Here is a 23265-nt window from a genome sequence, read left to right as displayed (position 1 = left end):
TAGACAAATTAATACGATGGAGAAAAATATGAGGTTTTCTTTCTTTCTTTTTTTTTTTAAATTTATATTTTAAAATTAATATTATCTACACTCCAGCATACCAGTAGGTGGCGGTAATGCACTAAATCATGCAAGGAAACATGTTTGATTATTTTTTGTTTGTTTGTTTAATTTTTGTATTTATTTATTATTATTATTATTATTATTATTATATATATACATATAAATATGTATATATATAATAATGATAAATATATATATAAATATAAATACATATATATACAAATATATAAATATATAAATATATATACACATATTTATATATATAAATATATATGTATATATATATATACATATGTATATATATAAATATAGATACATAAATATAAATAAATATATATATATATGTATATATATATTTATATATATGTACATAAATATATATTTATATATATATATATTTATTTATATTTATGTATCTATATATCTATATATCTATATATATATATATATTTATATATTTATATTTGAATATTGTCTTTAATATCATGTAACCTGAAGTATCTAAAGCCAGACGTTACACACTTCAGTCCAGTAGGTGGCGGTATGCAGCTATACACGTTGGTTTGCGATCTGCCATTAAATCAGAGAAGAAGAAGAAGAAGCCAGGAAACGTCAGCAAACAGATAATATGGTGAGAAAGATAAGCTGATTAAACTTAAACAAACGGACTTAAAGCAGCTCTTTGAAGCTATAACTCATAAAAATAGCAGACTGATTAATGTTGGACCGTTTCATGCAACAATAGAGCTAACGTGTTTACGTTAGAGACATTAGCTTTAAGTCTCCGTTTCAGTGTATAGACATTTCATACTGACTTATACGTCACAAGAAACGTAAACAACTAACGTTAACGTTACTAAACACCTTCACGGCTCTCTCAACTTTAAAACAGACGTTTTTGTATTTGGGGTTAACCTTCTGAGACCCACAATAGACCGGGTTTAGTCTTTTTTAGGGGTGTACAGGGGGTCTTTAGAGGAGATAGCAGGTCAACAGTAGATGTCACATAGAAGTGGTGTACATCATCTGAAAGCTGGAACCTGGAGATTATATGAGATGCTGCTCAGCACTGTGTGTCAAGTTGTTCTTGTCATAAATCAGATATAAACATGAATTAATTATTTAAAATTAATTGTGAAATTGTATAATGGTTTAGAACATTATGATAGAAGTATATGATGGTCATCCCCATGCTCTATTATGTCTCATAAGTTGTTGCAGCAATTTTTGGGTTGATACCACTTGTTACACAGATTTGGTGCTAAATTTAACCATTTTTATCACTCCAAAATGATCAATAATCCCTCCAAAATACCACATTAAGACACCAAGACCTTGAGGAACACCATAGAGAAAGACATGCTGTGATTTGGTATCAAAAACTTTGGATTTCTGCAAGAATTGTATTTTTTGGCGAGCACTTCTGTTGTGTAAACTGCTCAGAAACCCCCTTATTGTCAATCTACCTATGAAAGCCATCCATCTTCTGAATGCTCTAGGTCTGTAGTTTGTGGTTGTAAAGTTTCATGAGGCTGTGATTATCCTAGAGGTCACTGTATAAAATGCACTTTGGATGAGTCTAGAAACAGCAGGTACAAATTAGCCATTGTATGTAGAGCATAGGACATTTATTATTCTGTAAATGTAGTATATCTACCAAAACAGCTGCCCATTAAAATAAGTTAAGTGTCAGAGGCTCTATTAGGTTCAGTGTTAGAGCTAGAGTGAAGACACATATCATATGAAACTAGAAAACCTAAGGAATCCATTGGTACCAACCATGTCATGCTATCATCTAGTGAAGTAAGACTTTATGGAAGTGCAAAACTACAGTGTATTGCTGGAGTGTTCCGTTAAATCAAAACCATTTATGCTGCTAGTAGCAGCTGCACCTTTATCCCAAATTTATTCAAGTTCATCTGGAAAAATATTTCAAATACTATTGGGATATTGGTCATGCGTGCAACATATAACACCCCCCCAAATGCCTCCTGCTCAGTTATTATCCTTTTTTTTGTTTCAGGCTTCAGGAGTGGATCAAGCAGTGGGCACGAGTCTGGTTGTCTTCAGCCTCTCGCTGTTTACATACTACTCTATCTGGGTCATCATCCTGGTAGGTTCTGTTTACGTTCCTAAAATTAAACAGTCAAGCTACGGAGCGCTGATCAAATATGAATCAATATTCTGTTACTGTAATGCCTATTTCTCAGAAACATCTTGTAGTGTACTGTTACGGCCACCTCCTGTATGCTTCCACTGTCTCACTAAATATTATTATTACATGCAACATTACATGGTTTTACAAAATGACATTTTAAAAGGAATTTCAGTCTTGATGATGTGTTTTTTTTTGTCCTTTTCCAGCCTTTCGTGGACAGCGATCACCTACTGCACAAGTATTTTCTTCCTCGGGAGTACTCAGTCATTCTGCCTGGCATCGCAGCAGTAGTACTGCTCCTCTGTATAGGTCAGTAGACCGTCTGCACTCTAAAACAAAGCACACACTCAAGCATTCTCATTACAATATGCACTCTGCAGACAACCCCTCTACATATGAAATTAAACAAGGTGTGACCATGTGTGTCGTGTTGATGTCAAAGTTAATACCGCTCTTGTCTTGTCCACAGGGGCCTTCACTGCAGTCATCATGTGGAAGAATCGCAAACCAAAGAAAGTGGACTGATCTCAGGATGTTGGTGGATTTAACAATGTGAATATAGCCTCGATGCTAAAAAAACATCTCTGGTGACTCTACAAGCAAAAATCACACCTCCGTTGTCTAATAATGGTTTCTGAACAGCTCACCTTCACTCTCACAAAATTATATTTGTTAAAAAAATTAAGTTTCCTGATATTTATTTCATATTTTGGTTCTATTTTCAGTTCAGTGGAGTTAAATAGAAATCAGCTACTGTGTTTTAAAGCTGCTGTGTATTGAATTTGAAAAACTTTGGTGCCCCCGAGTGGCCGTATAGAAAAAGACACAGAATTTACTAAAAGCAAAACTTGAAAGATCAGTTTAAACTTTAAATTTGTCCAAAGCTTTGGATATTTCTCAGTGAGTCACTGCTGCTGTGACTGCTCTGTAGTGTTTAGATCAGTCTCTCCTCTAGTAGGAAGCAGACAGTGGATTCATTTAGCTGAAGGGTTATATATCAATGTCATATTTAATAGACCGGTAGGATTTCACGGGGATCCAGTAGATAACCCCTCAGACCAAATACTAAATGCTACAGATGTCACATTTACCTGTTCAGATACCATTTTGGCCCAAATTTAAGACAACCCTGATTATACGAAGACACCCTCCGCTGCAGTTAAACATGTGACAAACGTGAAATCCTTTAACTAAACACTTTGAACTCTGAGGGACACACTGCAAACCGACTTAAAGGCGCTCAATAAACCAGCAACATTATTAGACTTCAAACAACCCAGTCTCTGTTGGAGCCGGAGTTACACCAGAGGCCTGTACTACAAAGTGAGTTCAGAGTAGACTGGATAACTCGATTACACTTATCACGTTATGGCATTAAACAAAGTTGTGGCGTCTATGACTCTATGAATTTCAGCCTTCTTCCAGCTGCGTCCCCGTCTCCGACGGCATGAAACAGACTTGAGAGCAAGTAAAGAAATAAATATAAAACCCTAATTCAAAGCGGTAAGCACCCACAGCATACAGCCAGCTGTCATTCCTGCATTTGTCAGTTTAAACTCTGTTGTTTTCAGCCTGGATTATGACTTTAACTTCTTCGTATTTGTGTAATATTATCATACAATCCAGTCGCCAAGCTCTGATTGGTCAGTAGGAGGTGCTTCTATACGAGTTGATCTCTTATCTCGAACATTACCTGCTCCGGAGCAGGTTAGGTGTTCAGCATAAGTTACCATGGCGATCTACCCCAGTAAGAAGTGAACCACCTTCGTAGGACAGAAAACCTTGAAGGGTTAACCATGAAGTTACCTCGCTATCTCCAAATCCTGCTTCATAGTACAGACCTCAGCACTCTCTCCATTCTAAAAGATAATTTGATGTTGTGAATATGTTTATATCTTGTCCTCAAATACAACACGATCCCCACTATTTGAATCATAATTTCCAGAATTTTGTATATTTGGGCCAATATGGTAATCAACAGTAAGAGGGCAGGATGGACGGAGGTGGAATATGTGGCACTGTGTGAAAAAATGACAACCTGAAAGTAGGATGGGTCTTAAATTCTGTAAATATTGACAATGTGTCCATTTTTGTAGTGTGTGAAAGTGAATGTAAATGCATTAGATGCAAACCAGCATTTTGTCTGACACACGCCTACAGTCAGGCTGGTAATGGGGCCAATGGTCCTTTTTTCTCGTTCAATAAAATGTTGATGCTCGGTAGTTGACTTGAGCCTCAACTGAACAAAACCACGCTTTTTTTGACTCCTGTTGTCTTCTGTTAACTCCTGGTTCTACGGAGAATGTGTCATATACAGTATTGCGATTTATGGCCTCTTACTGACACCTGTTGTCAATAATACTACATTACATGCAAGAGTCGCTAGAGGGACACTTGCTGTTTAAAGGTCCCATACCGTGCTCATTGTCAGGTTCATACTTGTATTTTGTGTTTCTACTAGAACATATTTACATGCCGTAATGTTAAAATAAAATCTTTATTTTCCTCACACTGTCTGCCTGAATATGCCTGTATTTACCCTCTGTCTGAAACGCTCCGTTTTAGCTAATTTCAACGGAATTGCATTGCTAGGCAACAGTTTTGGTGCATATTTACTTCCTGTCAGCTGATGTCATTTACATACTCTGCAACCAGGAAATAAACTGGGACACATTAAGAATGTTTACGTTTAAAACCGTGTAATGGTCTAAATATTGTATATTTGTGACATCACAAATGGACAGAAATCCTGACGGCTTGTTTCAAATGCACAATTTCTGTGTTTCTCCATATATTGAACGTTTCAATACTTTCACAGTATTCATATAGCACTTAAACCGACTTTTTACTATAACAGACATGACAATCTCACTTTTTACAATATGGGACCTTTAAGTTTAATTAAAGATCAGCCACCACTGCACTCCATCTAGCTAATGTTGTTTTTTTTCTCTGCTAAGCGAGTTAACGTTAAAGGTTCCAGAGTTAATCCCCGACATGTCGACTATCATGTAGTCTTGCTGAAATTACTGGAGATGTTCATACAAGCTGTTTTGCTCTAATTGAAAGAGCAACGGCCAATGGGGGGAAACTCCCAGCACTCACTTTTCTGCTGTACAGCCCAAAAAATATGGCTTAGAGCAGCTTTAAAGTTAAAAAGGTAGCTACTATACAAATGATTTCACTGCATAAACTTATATAATATCTGTCTGGAAGTGTGTGGAAATGAAAGGCCAATTATTGTTAGACCTTAGTTTGTCAGAATATATAAATAATGAATGGGGCCCTGCCTTTAATTACATCCTGGTAATCAAAAATTGATTTGATTGTTTGTGTGGCTGTGATTTGTTTTGCACCGCTGGGAGAGGACACAAAGACCTCTGTTTGCAATGTGATGCTGTATGTGAGAAGTTGTTTTTCTGACAAATGTTTCATCACTACACTAGATTTTTGCCGCCAAACTTATTTCAGATTTATTTATTTTTTATTCCAGTTGTGTAAATACAACATTAAACAATACATTTCCAAAGATTAATCTGACTTCAAAATGACAGGAACTTCATGTTTCTACTAATTTCACTTTGGATTGATAAAATTGATAAAAGGAAACTGTCTCTTCTCACCTCACAGTGTCACTGACAGAATATCAGGACAGTCTGATGTAAAATTTCAAAATAATGGCCCTTTAAAATCTCAGAAATTAGCCATTTTCCCTCTAAATTTTCCCTTTAAATTAAGATTGGAATTAAAAGGAAAGAGCCTATTATCACAAAGTAATGTCACTTCAGAATAATAGCAGACAACCCATGACATTCATGTAAAATTTCAAAATAAAAGCCCTTTAAAATCTCAAATTAGCCATTTTCCCTCTAAATTAAGATTAGAATTAAAAGGACACAGCCTGTTATCACAAAGTAATGTCGCTTCAGAATAATAGCAGACAACCCAAGACAGTATAGCAGGACATTCTCATGTAGAATTTCAAAATAAAAGCCCTTTAAAACCTCATATATGAGCAAAGTTCTCTGTTTACAATGTGATGTTATATGTGAAATGTTTCATCACTACACTATTAGTGATTTTGCTGCAGCTACTACAAGGAGACAGGAGAACCAGATGGTTGGACCTCAGCCATGAGCCAATGAGTAAGCAAAGCTTTGCTCTGTGGCTGCAATGGCATCCTCCAACAACAACTGCTTTGATTTTTTATTATGTAACCTTTTATTATTAGATGTGTTTATTTGGTGTATCGATATTGATTTTTTTGTTGCAGTCATTTAATTCACAAAAGGGCGAGGCTCTGCTCGATGCTGTCACACAGTCAGTCTACCAGCTGACATGTGACACACACACACACAGAGAGAGATAGGAACAGAGAACAGACTGAGCCCAGCCATCACACACACTCCTGCTCTTCTCTGCGTCCACCAGCTACAACAAGGCAAGTAAACCACTTTAATCTGAAGATAACTACTTTCATATGCAACATTTAATGAGCAGCCTGCTAGTTATTTCCATTTAATAATGTTTTTTTCATGCTCCCATCAGCATATCTTTTATTTTCCAACCACTGCTACAGATAAAAGAGTTCCATGCATCCTTTTATAACCTTCAGCTAATTTCTGATTTATTTATTTTCAGCTGTGTGTGTCATAGTGTGGGATGCTATTGCTCAGATTCTGCTTTTTGACTCAGCATTTTGACTCATGCTCATCAGCTCCCATTTAAAGCTGGAAATACCCCTCTGAAACAATCACTAGTTATTTTGTCTTATGACTAATACATTTAATACCAGTGATTGTAGGGATGCCTGTGTGGAAGTGACTGGGATCATTCTTTTATGCGTAAGGAAATATCACGCTTTGACTTAAATATTGCTTTACTAACTTTGTAAAACAAAATGTGTCAAATAAATACATAGATGTACATTTACTGAATTGTTATTTATTATTATTATTATTATTATTATTATTATTATTATTATTATTCAAAATGAACAATTTTTATTTATTATTAAAATAATAAATTGTGCACCAGTAACTTGGTCAAATAAAATCTTCAAAATTAACAGAAATGTATTTATAATTAAAATAATAAATCATACACCAGTAACTAGGTAAAACAATTCTTAAAAATTAACAGAATTTTATTTATAATTAAAATAATAAATCGAACACCAGTAACTTAGCAAAAGAAATCTTCAAAATTAACAGAATTTTTTATTTATTAAAATAATAAATTGTACACCAGTAACTTGGTAAAAAAATCTTCAAAATTAACAACATTTTTATTTATTCAATTAATAAATAGTACACTAGCAACGTGATACTTTTTTTTTTCAAAATTAACAGAACTTTATTTATTATTACAAATTTAAAAATATAATTGAAATAATATATTGTATAAAAGAAATTGTACACAAGTAACCTGGTAAAATAAAATCTTCAAAATTAACACAATTTTTATTTATTTAAATAATAAATAGTACACCAGCAACTTGGTGAAAAACATTAACAGAATTACATTTAATGTGTAAACCTTTTTAATGCAGCAACAAATTGGTCAAAACTTAAACAGGAATTAAATTCCAGTATATAATGTGTATAGTATATAAACATAGAATTGAATTTAATAGATCGCTAGTAGCTAATAGACACTCACTCCTTGGTCAGCTTCAAAGATGAGGCTCGTATTGTGAGTGAAAAGTAGTTTATTCCACGAAAATTAATAAAAACAAATACATATCCATATGCAATGATGGACTATAAAACTGACACATTCTGCTGGAAATAACAGAAAATACAATCTGCGTTTTCATCCTGCTCCATTGAAGCCTAACTCGCACTAATCACACTTAAAAGGACACACCCAAATTGTCCAATAGCAGGACAGACTAGAGGAGCCCGTCTTAATAGGGCAAAACACACATAAAAGAGTCAAAATGAATCACAAAGCTCATTTTACACATGACTAATTGACCTTAATTCTAATGCATATCAAATCAATGGCATAACAAAATGTACTTTAGCAATTTAGATCAAATACGAAAGTAAACCACATGGCTCTTACACCAGTGAATCATCATGCCACAAAGTGCTGAAACCACGATACAGGCCTACAGTTAGTCATCATAACTCATCAAACTCTTAAATAAACATTTTGTTGTGATAGATGTCTTGAGTAAACACGCATAAACAATTTCTCCCAAGCGCTGTACAGTATTTAGCGGTGGGTAAAATGAGGTTAGGGGCTTGACCCACATTAAACCGGTGATCCAGGACTTGGAAAAAAACAGCCTTTGTGCTTGTTGTCAACAGGCTGCATACTCAGCATCACTGGTTTGACGTATGTATGCCACGTGAAGGGGACGGTGTTTACAGGACAGGATGTTGTTGGACCTCATGGCAAATAGTCTGGTTGAAAAAATATGCAAATGTCACACTTTATGCAAAATGAATGCAAATACATGACATTGGGATTTGTTCATTGGGTTTTGGATTATTATATTACCATGTTCTTTCCATATTATTTGTAGAAGATTAAGCCCTTTCTCTTGCAAATCAATACAAACTTGGAACCATATATGTTCCACAACATTACTAAATAAAACATTACATTTATTCAGGAAGTAAAATTAAACTGTACTTGTAAAAGGAAGCCTTGCTTGTTTCCGTGGTATTACTGGGCTCTTACTACTACTGTATATAATTTGTAATAGATAATTTCCTTTTTTCATGCAATCAACACAAACTTGTACCATGTTATGTTCCACAACATTACTAAATAAAACATGACAGTTTTGTTTTGCGGTACGTGTATCTCTTAGACATTAACAGCCACAGCGTGTAAGAACTGATTCAAAATAAAAGCACAGTTCTGATACTGTACATATGAAATACTAAATGAAATGAGTGATAATTTTAAAAAACAACAACAACTACGGCGTGCAAAACATATTTCAGAGAAAATGTTATTCCAGGTGTGTAAATACAATATTAAAGAATACATTTCCAAAGATTAACCTGACTTCAAAATGACAATATACCACCTCAGATTCTTTATTTCCTCACTTAAACCATAAAGTGTTAAACCATTAAAGCTGAAATAGGCGAGATTGGAGCAAATATGATTAAAAAAAGTTATTTATATAAAACGATTGCTATATCGTGATAGTAGAACATGAAACAGGTAACCTGAAAAAAAATCATGTACCTCTGTGTCCTCCGGTGCTCCTAACGACATCAGCAAGATTTCACAGACCGGAGGAAACAAGCAGTAAGAGCTGATCTGAGGTCTGCTGTCCATCTGCTGTCTATGAGAGCCGGCTGTCAATCACTTGCGAACTCCAACGCAAATGGTCAAACTAGGCAGCGCTGATCAAATATGAATCAATATTATGTTACGTTAATGCCTATTTCTCTCCTCAAATGTTTTCAGAATCTACTGAAGCTTTATTAAACCATAAAGAAACAAATAACTAAAGTTGTGTTCACTCGACTGTGAGCTCCACGAGTGTCAGTAGTCCGGCCCTCTCCTCTGTGCCCCGGGAGGTGGTGGGAAAGTGATGGTGAGACAGCGCTGATTAAATATTGAGCACAATTTGATTTCAGGCTCACATGTTTTACATCTGAAAGGTTGCCTGACGAATAGTTATGGCTCATTAGCACTGCTGGTTTTAATGTGTGTGATAAAGTTGATTTGATGAGGAGACAGGATGACCAGATGGTTGGACCACAGCCATGAGCCTATGAGTAAGCAAAGCTTTGCTCCGTGGCTGCAATGCCATCATCCTAACAACCGCATACGACGACATAAAATGCTTTAGATTTTATTATGTAACCTTTTATTGATGTATTAATTCAGTGTATCTATATTGATTTAATTTTTCATATAATCCACAAAATGACTGTACTTGTGTGGTGTGGTCTGTCAGAGTGACTGGTGGCTGCTCAGTTAGTGATAGTGTATGGGTGTGACCGCAGGGTGAAGCGAGGCGCCGCTCGATGTTGTCACACAGTCAGTCTGCCAGCTGACATGTGACACACACACACAGATAGAAACAGACCGAGACCAGCGACCACGCACCGACCTGCTCTTCTCTGCGTCCACCAGCTACACCGAGGCAAGTAAACCGCTTTAATCTTAATATAACAACTTCTCATGAAGGCGATATCTCAGGAACGCCTGGAGGGAATTTCTTCAAATTTGGCACAAATGTCCACTTGGACTCGAGGATGAACTGATTACGAATTTGGTTGTCAAACATCAAAGGTCAAGGTCACTGTGACCTCACGTCTGTCCCACTCTCGTGATATCTCAGGAATGCCTTGAGTGAATATCTTAAAATTTGGCACCAGCGTCCACAACGTTTTCCAGCTCTTCCTGGGGGGGACCCCGAGGCGTTCCCAGGCCAGACGAGATATATATGATCTCTCTGGCGTGTTCTAGGTCTACCTCGGGGCTCCTCTTTACCAGTTGGCCGAGCCCGGAAAAACCTCCAAAAGGGAGGCGTCCAGGAGGAATCCTGATCAGACGCCCGAACCATCTCTGCTGGCCCCTTTCGACACGAAAGGAGCAGTGGCTCTACTCCGAGCTCCCTCCGGATGTCTGAGCTCCTCACCCTCTCTCTAAGGCTGAGCCCAGCCACCCTACGGAGGAAGCTCATTTAGGCCGATTGTATCCGCGATCTCATTCTTTCGGTCACTACCTGAAGCTCATGACCATAGGTGAGGGTTGGAACGTAGATGGACCGGTAAATCGAGAGCTTTGCCTTTCGGCTCAGCTCCCTCTTCACCACAACGGTCCGGTGTAGCGCCCACATAACTGCAGACGCCGCACCAAACCGCCTGTCCATTTCCGGATCTATTTTACCCTAACTCGTGAACAAGACCCCGATATACTTCAATTCAATTCAATTGTAGTAATAGCTTGCAACAGCTAGCCAGCGGTGTCGGGACAAACTGCAAAAACTAGGCCAACAGACGCTCACCGACGGCCCCAAAACTGTCCGATTGGCTTGGTGTGTCAGTTCCTTTTAAAGATGTGTTCAAACCCCAGCAGCCTGAAGACTCAAGCGGAACATCAAACAGGTTCACAGCTTTTGTTTCACAGTCAAATGCAAAGTGAAGCTGTGAGTGTCGCTAGTAACACAGAGAGAAGAGCTTAAAAGGACCAGAAGCTTTGCATCATGCTTGTTGCTATGGAACTACTCAATAGCATATCCGTTCAACTAGTAAAAGGGGTTGATGTTGATTGCAGTGGAGCAGTTGCAGACTGTGGTTGCCAAGTTTGCAGAAATAATACAAGATACAATTTAGGCATACATCAAATCAAGTCTTTAAATGCACCTCTCTCTTATTAATGCACACAGGTCCCCTTTATTAGTATTCATAAATGAGCCATTGAATCTTGTATTCCCTTGACAACCAGAAGGTTAAAGGTTCAGCTCACTCTGATTTTACAAACTGAAGATAAGAAACCTTAAAAAACAAATCACAAACATGTAGTATCATCATTGAAAGAGGCTCAGTCATTTCCCAAAATAGCTTTTAACAAACAGGAAATTGCATTTGTTGGGGACTATTTTCAGCGGCGGATTAATCCACATTGGGTGCTCTATAGTGAGTATTTTAGGCAGCAGGATGGTGTGTGTGGGACTGAGTCACAGTGTGTGTGTTGATGTTAATGAAGTCACTCATTCATTGTTGGTTTGAATTTTATAGGATTTGTTGAAGAAAAATATGGAATATCGCCAGACTTATAACCTTTGAAAATACATTTTGGTCATATAACTGTACCATCTTTTACGTACTGTATAAATTCAGCAGCTTGTTGAAATAATAGTCTAATAGTGTTCTTTTAAAATACATTTTGCATTTGCACCACTGCTGTCTACTAGTCTCCTCTTTGTCTTTGGCTTCATGTAGTTAAACATTTAAAATGTGTTTTAATGGAGAGACGGGGTGATTGGAGGACCAGCATTATGCCATTGACCACAGCACAGCCCATGAAGCTATTATCCCTTTGTGTTGGTTTCCATAGTTACCCTGTTAAAGACTCAACTGACAGTCAGCTGTCTTTTGTGTTTGTCACTGGCCTCTCTGGCCTCTACTACTCTTTGATTTCTTTTTGCCGGAGCTTTGAAAAAAACCTCCTCTGTGTGCAGTCACAGCTGTCATAAGTTTTTGGATTTGTGTATTTTTCTGTGTCCCCCAGATGGAGATGTCTGCCGCTGCAGGTGGCCTGGGGATGTCTGGTCACCATCAGCACTCCGGCACGGTGAAGAGGAAGAGGTGGGGAGGTTTGAGGCAGCAGTGGAAGCTTCTGGGCTTGTTTGAGATCGATCAGCAGCACGAGTTCTACGGCCTTACCTGCATGATGAAGGAGGGATTGGCTGCAGCCACCCAAAGCAACATTGATAATGCATCTACAGTGAGTACGGGTCAGCAATCACCGTCACGGGCTAGATTTTCTAAAGCCTGAAAACAGAGCCATGAGGAGGTGCAGAAGTCTAGTTATCTCTCAGAACACTTGAAATACAATATGCTCAATATGCTAATATGGAATTTTTGCCCAATGATGCCAAAAAATATACTGCCTACTGCCACTTTAACAGGTTAGAGAGAGCCACACAGCCGCGCCTGAGCAGCATTTGAAAATGTTCAGATACCAGAGCTGAAAGGGAATCTCCTCCTAAACAAAGAGCACAGAGTGGTATGCAGCGTCCACCCCGCTGCTGCTGAATGAACAGTCATAGTGCAACACACAGCCGTGTGCTTCTGCTTCACCCTAATCCCAGTCAAACACACCGCTGACTCAGCAGGCTGCTGCATGACTGTCCTGTCTGTTGTATCTACAGAGTCACAAAAACACATATGCACACTTTTTACATAGAACATACTTGAGACGTATTCTTTACGTCTTCACTTTTTACATGTATTTGGACATTTTGAGTGTCAAACACTTTATTTCCTGCATCCTGGTGAATTTGTATGCACCAATTTATGGTGGAAATGTCTTCATTTACACAAAATTCAGGCACCAGATGACTATTAAAAATATAGGCTAATGGAATATAATGCAGTGAGGCTCTCAGGCATCCCGTCTCACAAATATTTGTTCTCCTGTAGATCAACTTTTCTCATTTAACCCTTCTATTGTCTTCCCGTCGATGGTGCAACTTTTGTCCTTCCGGGTCAAAATTGACCCAGTGTATGGCAGAGCTGTACCACTTGTGCTTGTAATTTTATCAAAATTGTCTGATTTTATAAGTTATAAGTTTATAAGGCATACACATATAAATTATTACCCAATTCTGTGTTACACGTTTTTAGCATTTACCACAAGTTTTACGCTTTTTTTGGGGGAATTTATGCTCAATAAACCTCATTTAAATAAAATGATACCTCATTTTTGAGTAGAAAACCCTCCCAAAAATTATGAATTAATTTCATCCATGTTATTTTGGGGCAATTTGATGAAAGAAATACATATTTATGATATAATGAAGTTTGAAAATGGGTTAAATTTGACCCGAGGACAACAGGAAGGTTAATATTATCTCTGCTGAGTCAACACACATGTAGGCATGATTTACTATTCCCTTCTCTTTTGTGTCTTTTATTTGGGGAAGTAACCTCTTTAAATGTGCCTGTGGCACATATTCACCTCAATGATACATTCATTAATTTAAATTATTGTTTAAACCCCTGGACTTTAATAGCTCATATGTATTTCAGCAAGATTTTTGCTCTTGTTCATAATGTTCTGCACATTCAAAACATATCCCACATATCTGTGTTCTCTGAGAACTCAAAATATTTTGAGAAAAAAGAGAAGAAAAAAAAACGAGAAGTTGTAGAAGTTCCTAGTAGTATAGTAGTAGTATATACTGTATTTATATATTCTTATTCTTATTCTCAATGATATATCTTCCCTCTTTCTCCCACTATAGAATGAACTCTCAGATGATGATTTCAGATTAGAGGTTACTCAGATTCATAAGGTAGGTGAATATGTCTCAATAACTAACAGCACTCAAATTAATTATTGTGTTAAATGCTTTCAACTGCATATTTACTTGCCTGTTTGTGTGTGTAGGATTTTACAATGGAGACGTTTGCAGGCCCCGTGTTTGCCAGCCTACGTGGCTCTTTAGGAATGACGGAGCAGGAGTATCAGCAGTCACTCTGCTCTGAAAACTGCTACCTTCAGTTCATCAGCAACTCCAAGAGCAAGGCCGACTTCTTCCTGACGTGAGTCATCAGCTGTTAACTCACTCACGCGCATGATTGTTTTACTGTTTTCATAAGAGTGTGGCTTTTTGTATCATTGATAATATATTTATAATTATTGAGGATAGAAATCGACTTACTTTGTGCTTTCTAACTTCTAGAAATGATAAACGCTTCTTTTTGAAGACCCAGAACAAAAGGGAAATCAAATTCCTTTTGGCCAACCTGAAGATCTACATTGAACATCTGAAGAAATACCCCCATTCATTACTGGTCAAGTTCCTAGGTACGTATTCATACTGATTTACATATGTCACTTTTTATCATAGATTTCATTTCATCAGATCTTTAGATAATGGGCTCGGAAAATCAACTTGCAGAGACCTGGGCTTTTCATTCAAATATCCATAAGTATAATTTTGTCATGCAGTTGCAAGCATAGACTTCATTGAAAGCTCCATGGTGGTCTATTTAAGGACACATTTAACATCTCACATATTCTCAACAGAAAACTTTTTAATGCAAGAAATGACAAATTATCCGCGTTCAGTGGTGAAAGAAGTATTCAGATCCTTTACTAAGTAAAAGTACCAATGTAAAAATACTCCATTACAAGTAAAAGTCCTTCATTCAAACTCCTACTTAAAGGTAAAGTGTGTATGATTTGGCGACATCCGGTGATGTGGTTGCAGATTGCAACCGACTGAGTACCCCTCCGCTCACTCCTCCGTTTCCAAGACTGCGGTAACGTGAGCCGCCTCGCTGAGAAGCCAATGGCGTTACCATAATAACACTACTTTAGGAGCAACGGAAGTCAGACAGTGGCTGGCGGTACCGCGGCTTAGCACTCTGCGGATCACGTTTTCACCCTCTTTAAGCTAACTGAGTAGGTTTTACGACACATTTAGTATTTTGGTTCACTCTGTTATTGCAACATCATTTCCTGCAGCAGCAGGCAGCTGTTTACAGTGATAAACCCACTGTACACTACCCTCCAAGCACCAATTGGCAGACAAAGCTGGTGCAATAGTGGAGCATTTAGCAGCCGACGGATAGTTTTTCAGGAATTGGTGGAGACCAAAACAGAGCTAAAAGGAGAGAGAATATCGGACTTACTTTCATCGAGCGGCCAGAAACATGACTATAAATGAATACTAATGTTGCTCTGTGTCTGCTGGATGTATAAATAGGTAACTGTCTGCCAACATGTTCGCCATAACAACGTTATAATGTGACAATATGCCAGATAATAATATGTCTTATTTCTCACTGTTTTTTACAAGGCGTTCACAGGATCAAAATCCCACACAGACGGAAGGTACATATCAAATATTATTACTGTTCTAGTTCGCATTATAATTAATGGATGTTACAAAGAATTATAATTAGCACGTTTCCCTTTTTTTCACTTCTCCAGAAATATTTCATTGTTATGCAAAGTGTTTTTTATCCTGATGATCGATTCAATGCCAGGTAAGCTTGATTTACCCCCAGAGATACAAAGCATGAGTAGTATTATTACTATGTTAACAGCACAGAATCAGACAGTGCAGCCTCTTTGATGTGTGTTTTGTATTGACAGGTACGACATTAAGGGCTGCGAGGTGAGTCGTTGGACAGAGCCTGCACCAGAGGGGAGCCAGATTATTGTGATTCTCAAAGACCTCAACTTTGAAGGCCAGTACATCACTCTAGGTAAGAAAACAGAACGGGATGTTTATGTGAGTCCTTGTGAAGCTGTGTAATAGTACAGGCAGCCTAATTGCACCCCCTTCAGACCAAGCAGTATATCGTTTCTAACACTGTGCCAAAAAATGTATTCCTCTGTCTTAAAAGGACCAGTGTGTAACAATTAGCGGGATATATTGGCAGAAATGGAAAATAATATTAATCAGTATGTTTTCTTTAAGGTATAATCACCTAAAAATAAGTGTCAAATGTGCACATATTTATATTTGGGGAAATTGTTTATGTTGGCATGACATTTTACAGATGTTATAGTTTGTACAACATTTGTTGTATAGTTTAAATAGCCATCATTTAGGATTATGATGAATACCATTTTCTTGTTATAGTGCTAGAATAGACATTTTATTTATTTACGACAGTATATAGTGTCGTAAGGCAGTTTCAGTGTGCATGGTAAAAAGTACGCTTTTGGAAGATGCTGTGAAATTTACATAGGTGTGGATTGTAACAAGTTTTTCATCGTGTTATACACCGTGTTATATGCTGTGTTATTACACGGCTGTACAGACTGTTGCTATGTATAGCAGACCGTTGCTATGTATAGCAGACCGTTGCTATGTATAGCAGACCATGTATAACAGACTGTTTCTATGTATAGCAGACCGTTGCTATGTATAGCAGACTGTTGCTATGTATAGCAGACCGTTGCTATGCATAGCAGACCGTTGCTATGCATAGCAGACCGTTGCAATGTATAGCAGACCATGTATAACAGACCGTTGCTATGTATAGCAGACCGTTGCTATGCATAGCAGACCGTTGCAATGTATAGCAGACCATGTATAACAGACCGTTGCTATGTATAGCAGACCATGTATAACAGACTGTTGCTATGTATAGCAGACCATGTATAACAGACCGTTGCCATGTATAACAGACCGTTGCTATGTATAGCAGACTGTTGCTATGTATAGCATACCGTTGCTATGGACAGCAGACCATGTATAAGAGACCGTTGCCATGTATAGCAGACCATATATAACAGACCGTTGCTATGTATAGCAGACCATATATAACAGACTGTTGCTATGTATAGCAGACCGTTGCTATGGGCGCAGCTCTGATGTCGGACTCTGGCGGGACATTTTTGTGTCAGGGTGATGAGACGTGCAGCATCGCCCTGTCGGGATTCTTTCACAATAATGACCGCCTCGCTGTACATTATCCCTTATATAGCGTACAGTGAAAGTGTGATAACGTTTAACGTATGGAACACTGTAGCGCTCCAACACTGGACCTTTAAATGAACCATGTCAAAGCACACCATTTAAATAAATCTAATTCAAATAAAGAAAAAGGTGTGTGTAAATGCCGGTGTAATATCCATCTATTAATGTGGTGTGTGTGTGTATGTGTGCAGACCGGCAGCGTCCCTGGCTTCTGCGGCAGATGGAGATCGATACCCACTTCCTCCGGAGGCTCAACGTGTTGGACTACAGTCTCCTCCTGGCCCATCAACCCTTACACCACGACGAACGCCACCAGAGTCTCTCCTTAGCCACTCTCATCATGAGAACCAAAAAGTCAGTGTCTTTAAGATGTTTTCTTCACACCTCACTACAGGGTTTCTCAACATTTTGTGACCCTGCTTTTGTGGTTTGTCAGTATACAGTTCTAGTTTCACCATCATGTCACTGGTAGCGGTGAAAATACTCAATAAGTTGATAGGTAGAATATTTTTATAATCAATTCATCTTTTAAGTAATTTTTCAAGCAACAAGACTAAAGCCCCATTCTGGCAGGATTCACATTACAGGGGGAGGTGGGAAATGAAATATTCCCTGTTCTCCTCAGTAATTTAACTCATTGTTATAGACGGCATTTTAACCATGGTGAAATTACAGGACGTGGTCTGTAATAGACATGTAGCCTATAGTGTACATTCAGCAGGACAAAGCCAAAAAGGAGAGTTGAAGGGGAGGCATTGAGGGAAAGATACTGTGTGAGGTAAAACTCAGTCAAATCTTGATGTTGTATTTTTATCATTCTGCATTCTGCTAGGGGACGTCATTATCTCTGATGTTTGTCACAAATAAACGTCCATAAATTCACTTCAAAATCATAAAAGAAGTTACTTTAAGTTATCTTCAGTGTTAAAGTAATCCATCGATAAGTTGTCTGTACATCCTTCTAAACCCCTATACACTTTTACAATTCATTATAAATAATTAATTAATTCATTCATATTTTTGATTAATGACTAGAACAACTTGACACATAATGCTGAGCTGCAGCTCAAATTAATCTTCAGGTTCCCAGCTTTCAGGTGATGTACACCACTTCTATTTGACATCTACTGTTGACCTGCTATCTCCGTAATATTACGAGAACAAAGTCATAACTTTACGAGAATAAAGTCATAATATTAAGAGAAAAAGGTCATAACTTTACGAGAAAAAAAGTTGTAATATTACGAGAATAAAGTCATAACTTTACGAGAAAAAAAGTCGTAATATTACAAGAATAAAGTCATAACTTAGCGAGAAAAAAGTCGTATATATATACTTCAATCATAATGCTCTAAACCCTTATACACTTTCATAATTCATTTAAAAAATTTCATTAATTAATTAATGTTTTTTTTACAGATTCATGACTAGAACAACTTGACACACAGTGCTGAGCAGCATCTCAAATTAATCTTCAGGTTCCCAGCTTTACTGTGATGTACACCACTTCTATGTGACATCTACTGTTGACCTGCTATCTCCCCCTAAATACCCCCTGTACCTCCCTAAAAAAGACAAAAACGGGTCTATTGTGGGTCTCAGAGGGATAATATAATTGAATTCTACTTCAAAAGTAAACTGACTCTTTTGTTAGCTAAGTGTTTTTGCTACTTTACACCTGTCATGATGTACAGTAAGAACCATGGACAGCGTCAGTGATGGTTTTACAGCCTCTTTATTTGTGGGCCTGTGTGCATTACCAGATGAATGTTGGTGTTGCAATACATGCAGCTATGCAAAAATCCTAGAAACTACAGTGAGCAGCTGTTTTAGGAAAATACCTAAAAGTTTAAAGTGTCGAGTAGAAACCAATGGATTTGTGGCTGTGAGCCACAGACAGGGTAGTGAAAGTAGACAGTATCGAGTGATTTGTTTTGGCTTTTTCATAAGATTTGCTAACAGTAAGAAACATTTAGATCTACGGCAGTCTTATCCTTAAATAACAATGAATTTAAAAAGAAATCCTTTTAATCGTGCTGACATGAGAAATGTGATTCTGTGGTTTAACAGAATTTTTGCTGACAACCAGAGATTAAAGCTGAAGTAGGCGAGAAATATGATTAAAAAAGTCTGCATCTGCAAGATTTCACAGACCGGAGGAGAACAAGCAGTAAGAGCTGATCTGAGGTCTGCTGTCCAGCTGCCGTCTATGAGAGCCGGCTGTCAATCACTCGCGAACTCCAACCAAACGGTCAAACTAGGCAGCGCTGATCAAATATGAATCAATATTCTGTTACGTTAATGCGTATTTCTTGCCTCAAATGTTTTCAGAATCATCTTGAGGCTGTAAAATGAGATAGTTTATGACACCGCTGCCATTGTGAAATCTGGGGAAGGAACGCCAAGTTCTGGTCACATGACCGGAGCACAGCCAATAGGAACACTCGCTCTCTCAATGAAATGACCTGTGATTGGTCAAAGTCTCCCGTCACGGGCTAGATTTTCTAAAGCCTGAAAACAGAGCCATGAGGAGGCCAGTTTGTAGCCTGATGTCACATAACTGTCTTCTTTACATTCTTATTATTGGGATGATTTTGTCTAATTTCTTAATAAAAATGTTTGACATTCAAAACAAAAACATTTTTTGCAAAGCGTGACATGTAAAGTGCCATGGGGCCAATTCTATGCCATAAATTGGGATTCCCAAGAAGTGTGACGCATGCAGCCCCAAGTTGCATGCGTCAAAGTTTATAGAAGAAGACAGATGACTGTTTATACTATAAACAGTCGTCTTCTTCTGTCATCTGTCATCTGGCTTTAACTACTTCTGCATACTTTGAGCTACAGAAACCATTCAACTATCAAAATATTCAGCTCTTTAAGGATGTTAGTGCTATGATTTTTCTTTTTTCTACCTCTTATACTTTTTAAAACATTAAGCTTTTTTCACTTCAATGTAACAACAATGTAACTTAATGGAGAAAATCTTCAAATCTTCTCAAACATACTCCACTTTGAAATGCTACTGCTTCCGCATACTTTCAACTACAGACTTCATTTGAACTTCAAACGGGTTAAAACACTTTGAACTATTAAGGTATGATTCAGCTTTTTGATAACTTTTACACTTTTTGAAATATCGCAGTTTACGTTTTATGCTTTTTTCAGACTTTTTCAGAGTTTATAATGGGTGTGTATTGCGTTGCTTTAGAGTGGTGAGATCACGCATTTTCAAAATATTTGGGCAAAAACCCTTGTAGGTTCTACAACTTCCACTCCTCATACACAATTAATATATTAAAACAGGCATTTTTGTCCTCTTTCAGATGATGTGCTAATTTAAGCAATAGGACTTAAACTTTAGGAATTATCTGCTTCAAAGCACGAAGAGAAGCCTCCCTCTCTCTCATCTGCTGCAATGTTAATTCACCTCTGATGTGTTGAGTGTTGAGCAAAAACTCAAATGTGGAGACTTTTAAAACTGCTAGTTCTCAGTCATTTTTAACTTTATCCACACAAATAACACATCTACACCTTCATCAAAGTCTTGAGGTGCTCAAACTGAAGAGCTTTCAGGTATTCAACGTATAGTTTTTAACTGTGGGTGTCTTTTTTTCAGTGTTTTCACCAGTCATTCCCAACCATTACTCAGCAATTTCAGACACAAACACACAGGTAATTCTAATTGGCTTATTAGAGCTCCATCAGTCTCTGCCTGTCTCTGATTGGTGCGTTGCTCCTAGGCTCTTTTTGGGACCTCTCTCTACTCTCGGCCCCGGATAAAAGGTAGAGGATGGATGGATGGATGGATATGGCCAAAATAATTAATGATGTCTGAAGTTTCTTGTGACGCAAAAACACATTTAAACTGCCAAATCACATCAGATTAGGTAAATTCTGGTTATTATTTCTTACTGACGTTTTGACATCTGCCTGTCTCGACGGATCAGAACACTTTACGACATTTGCGTTGTGAATTGTGAGTGAAGCTACTGTACATACAGTCACTGCTGTGACTCATACGCATTGTCTCCCCTGTGACTTTCTCATTTTAGATCTGTGAATCCAGGCTCCAGCCCGATCCATGCAGGCATAGCTGCTGTCCCCGGGGCAGTCCCTGAAGATGATTCCGCCTTACTTTTGTCTGAAACACATGGCAGCTGTTTGAAGCAGTCACAAGCAGGAGTTGCATCAAGCAGTGGCGCTCCTCAAACGTGCCCGGATCACGCAGGGCCGGCCGGTGACGCAGCTGAGCTTCTAGACTTCAGGGCCCAAAACCGACGTTTGCTGCCCAACTTGAAGAATCCTCTGCATGTCATCGACGGGCCTGAGCAGCGCTACTTCATCGGCATCATTGACATTTTCACAGTTTACAGTTTTAAGAAGCGACTGGAGCATTTGTGGAAGAGGCTGAGACATCCAGGCCGTTCCTTCTCCACCGTCAGTCCACAGACTTACTGCCACAGGTTATGTCAATGGGTACAGGACCATACCAAGTAGACCCTGGGGGAGTGGTGGAGACTTACCACCAGCTCTCACTGAGCATGTTCAAACAACTAACCAAAGTCCACACACATGAAACATGTTTATTTACATCTGTTCCATGGCTCCAATCCTTTCATCTTTCCACATGTTCAAAACACATCTATGGCGTTATATTTCAGCCTGGTCTTGTGATGTTCCCATGCAACGAAACTGCATTGTCAATTACGTTTCGAGGGAAACGATGGACATTGACATTGTTATTATTATTTTAACGTTATGTTGAATGTTTAACGTTATGTACATAAATGACGAGAGAGAAAGAAAAAAAGTGCTCAAAAGCATGGCGCTACTACTAAACTAAACCTGAGGGGACATCACTCTATTTTTTCCCTGATAATGCGACACTGAACAACAAATCTGTGTTGAAATCAACAGGAGGAGAGTTAGTAACGTTACCTGTTAGCAGCTGGTGGGCAGCACAGTCCTGCTTGGCTAAATAATGGAGCTACTAATGTTAACGGAGGTGCCATTGAGTTACAGTATGATGCGTTCAAGCTCTGCTCAGTAAAATGACTATTGGGTGAAGGTAAATTACAACGTTACCATGATGCGTTCAAACGTCGTAAAATTATTTTTTTGCCGAGAAACTTGAAAAAATACAGTTGTTTGAAGGAGATGTTTTGACAGTAGATATTAGAGAGGGAATTATGAGGTTTTTAACTTCCAAACAACTTACCAAGATTTTTTTTTTTAATCAAAGCAAATATTTAAATAATCATAATCATTTGAATTGTGTGTTTTTATGCAAATAACTACTATAGATGACAATAGCAAAGTACAGTACAGTACTGTGTAGGCTACAGTACACTCCCTCCCCCAAAAGCCACGGTGTAATTTGAACACTGTAATTTACCATGTATATAATGTTTTTTATGTAAAATATATCGAGCATTGAATGACATCAGATCTAAAATGTTATTCCTTCATTTAGCGCAGACCCGGCTTGTGCAATGGAAGACAATAATCACATTGTTGTCATGGCAACATGTGTTTTATTGCCAGTTTAGCTTTTATTCTCTTAGTATTTCTTGATTTGAACATATTGTGTGTTGATTATATACAACTGTAATTGGAAACAACTGTAAAAAAAAATTGTGCTTTCACTTTATCTTGAAAAAAAATGTGTTTATCATTTGTCATTTTGGTCTCAAGGTCAAACATGCATTCTCTCCTGAAATTCAGCAGTGTCTCTTACTTACATTCACCTTAGAAATACTATGATAAAGAATACAAACATGCTATGTTTGCTTTACTGACCAGTAAGATTTCTTTGATCATGTATGAATGTCTGAATACAAAGACTGAAAGAATGTGATAATAATCAAAGCTGCATGTTAGTTTTGATGAT

General features: G+C 37.8%; 2 protein-coding genes across 2 annotated transcripts; both read left to right on the top strand.

Annotated features, from left to right (window-relative positions):
- Positions 1-576: 576 nt before the first annotated feature.
- Positions 577-2902, top strand: dpm2 (dolichyl-phosphate mannosyltransferase subunit 2, regulatory). Its single transcript, XM_037753769.1, has 4 exons — positions 577-694; positions 2087-2176; positions 2428-2530; positions 2691-2902. Exons 1-4 carry the CDS (start codon positions 692-694, stop codon positions 2744-2746), a joined length of 252 nt encoding a protein of 83 aa, XP_037609697.1. The 5' UTR covers positions 577-691; the 3' UTR covers positions 2747-2902.
- Positions 2903-10217: 7315 nt separating this feature from the next.
- Positions 10218-22289, top strand: pip5kl1 (phosphatidylinositol-4-phosphate 5-kinase-like 1). Its single transcript, XM_037751946.1, has 10 exons — positions 10218-10343; positions 12437-12652; positions 14175-14225; positions 14321-14475; positions 14616-14740; positions 15738-15772; positions 15872-15927; positions 16037-16149; positions 17564-17726; positions 21428-22289. Exons 2-10 carry the CDS (start codon positions 12437-12439, stop codon positions 21870-21872), a joined length of 1359 nt encoding a protein of 452 aa, XP_037607874.1. The 5' UTR covers positions 10218-10343; the 3' UTR covers positions 21873-22289.
- Positions 22290-23265: the final 976 nt, after the last annotated feature.

Source organism: Sebastes umbrosus, chromosome 19 (genome assembly GCF_015220745.1).
Source record: "Sebastes umbrosus isolate fSebUmb1 chromosome 19, fSebUmb1.pri, whole genome shotgun sequence".
Classification (NCBI taxonomy): domain Eukaryota; kingdom Metazoa; phylum Chordata; class Actinopteri; order Perciformes; family Sebastidae; genus Sebastes; species Sebastes umbrosus.
Note: the sequence above shows the minus strand (reverse complement) of the source record. Positions and strands in the feature narration are given on the sequence as shown.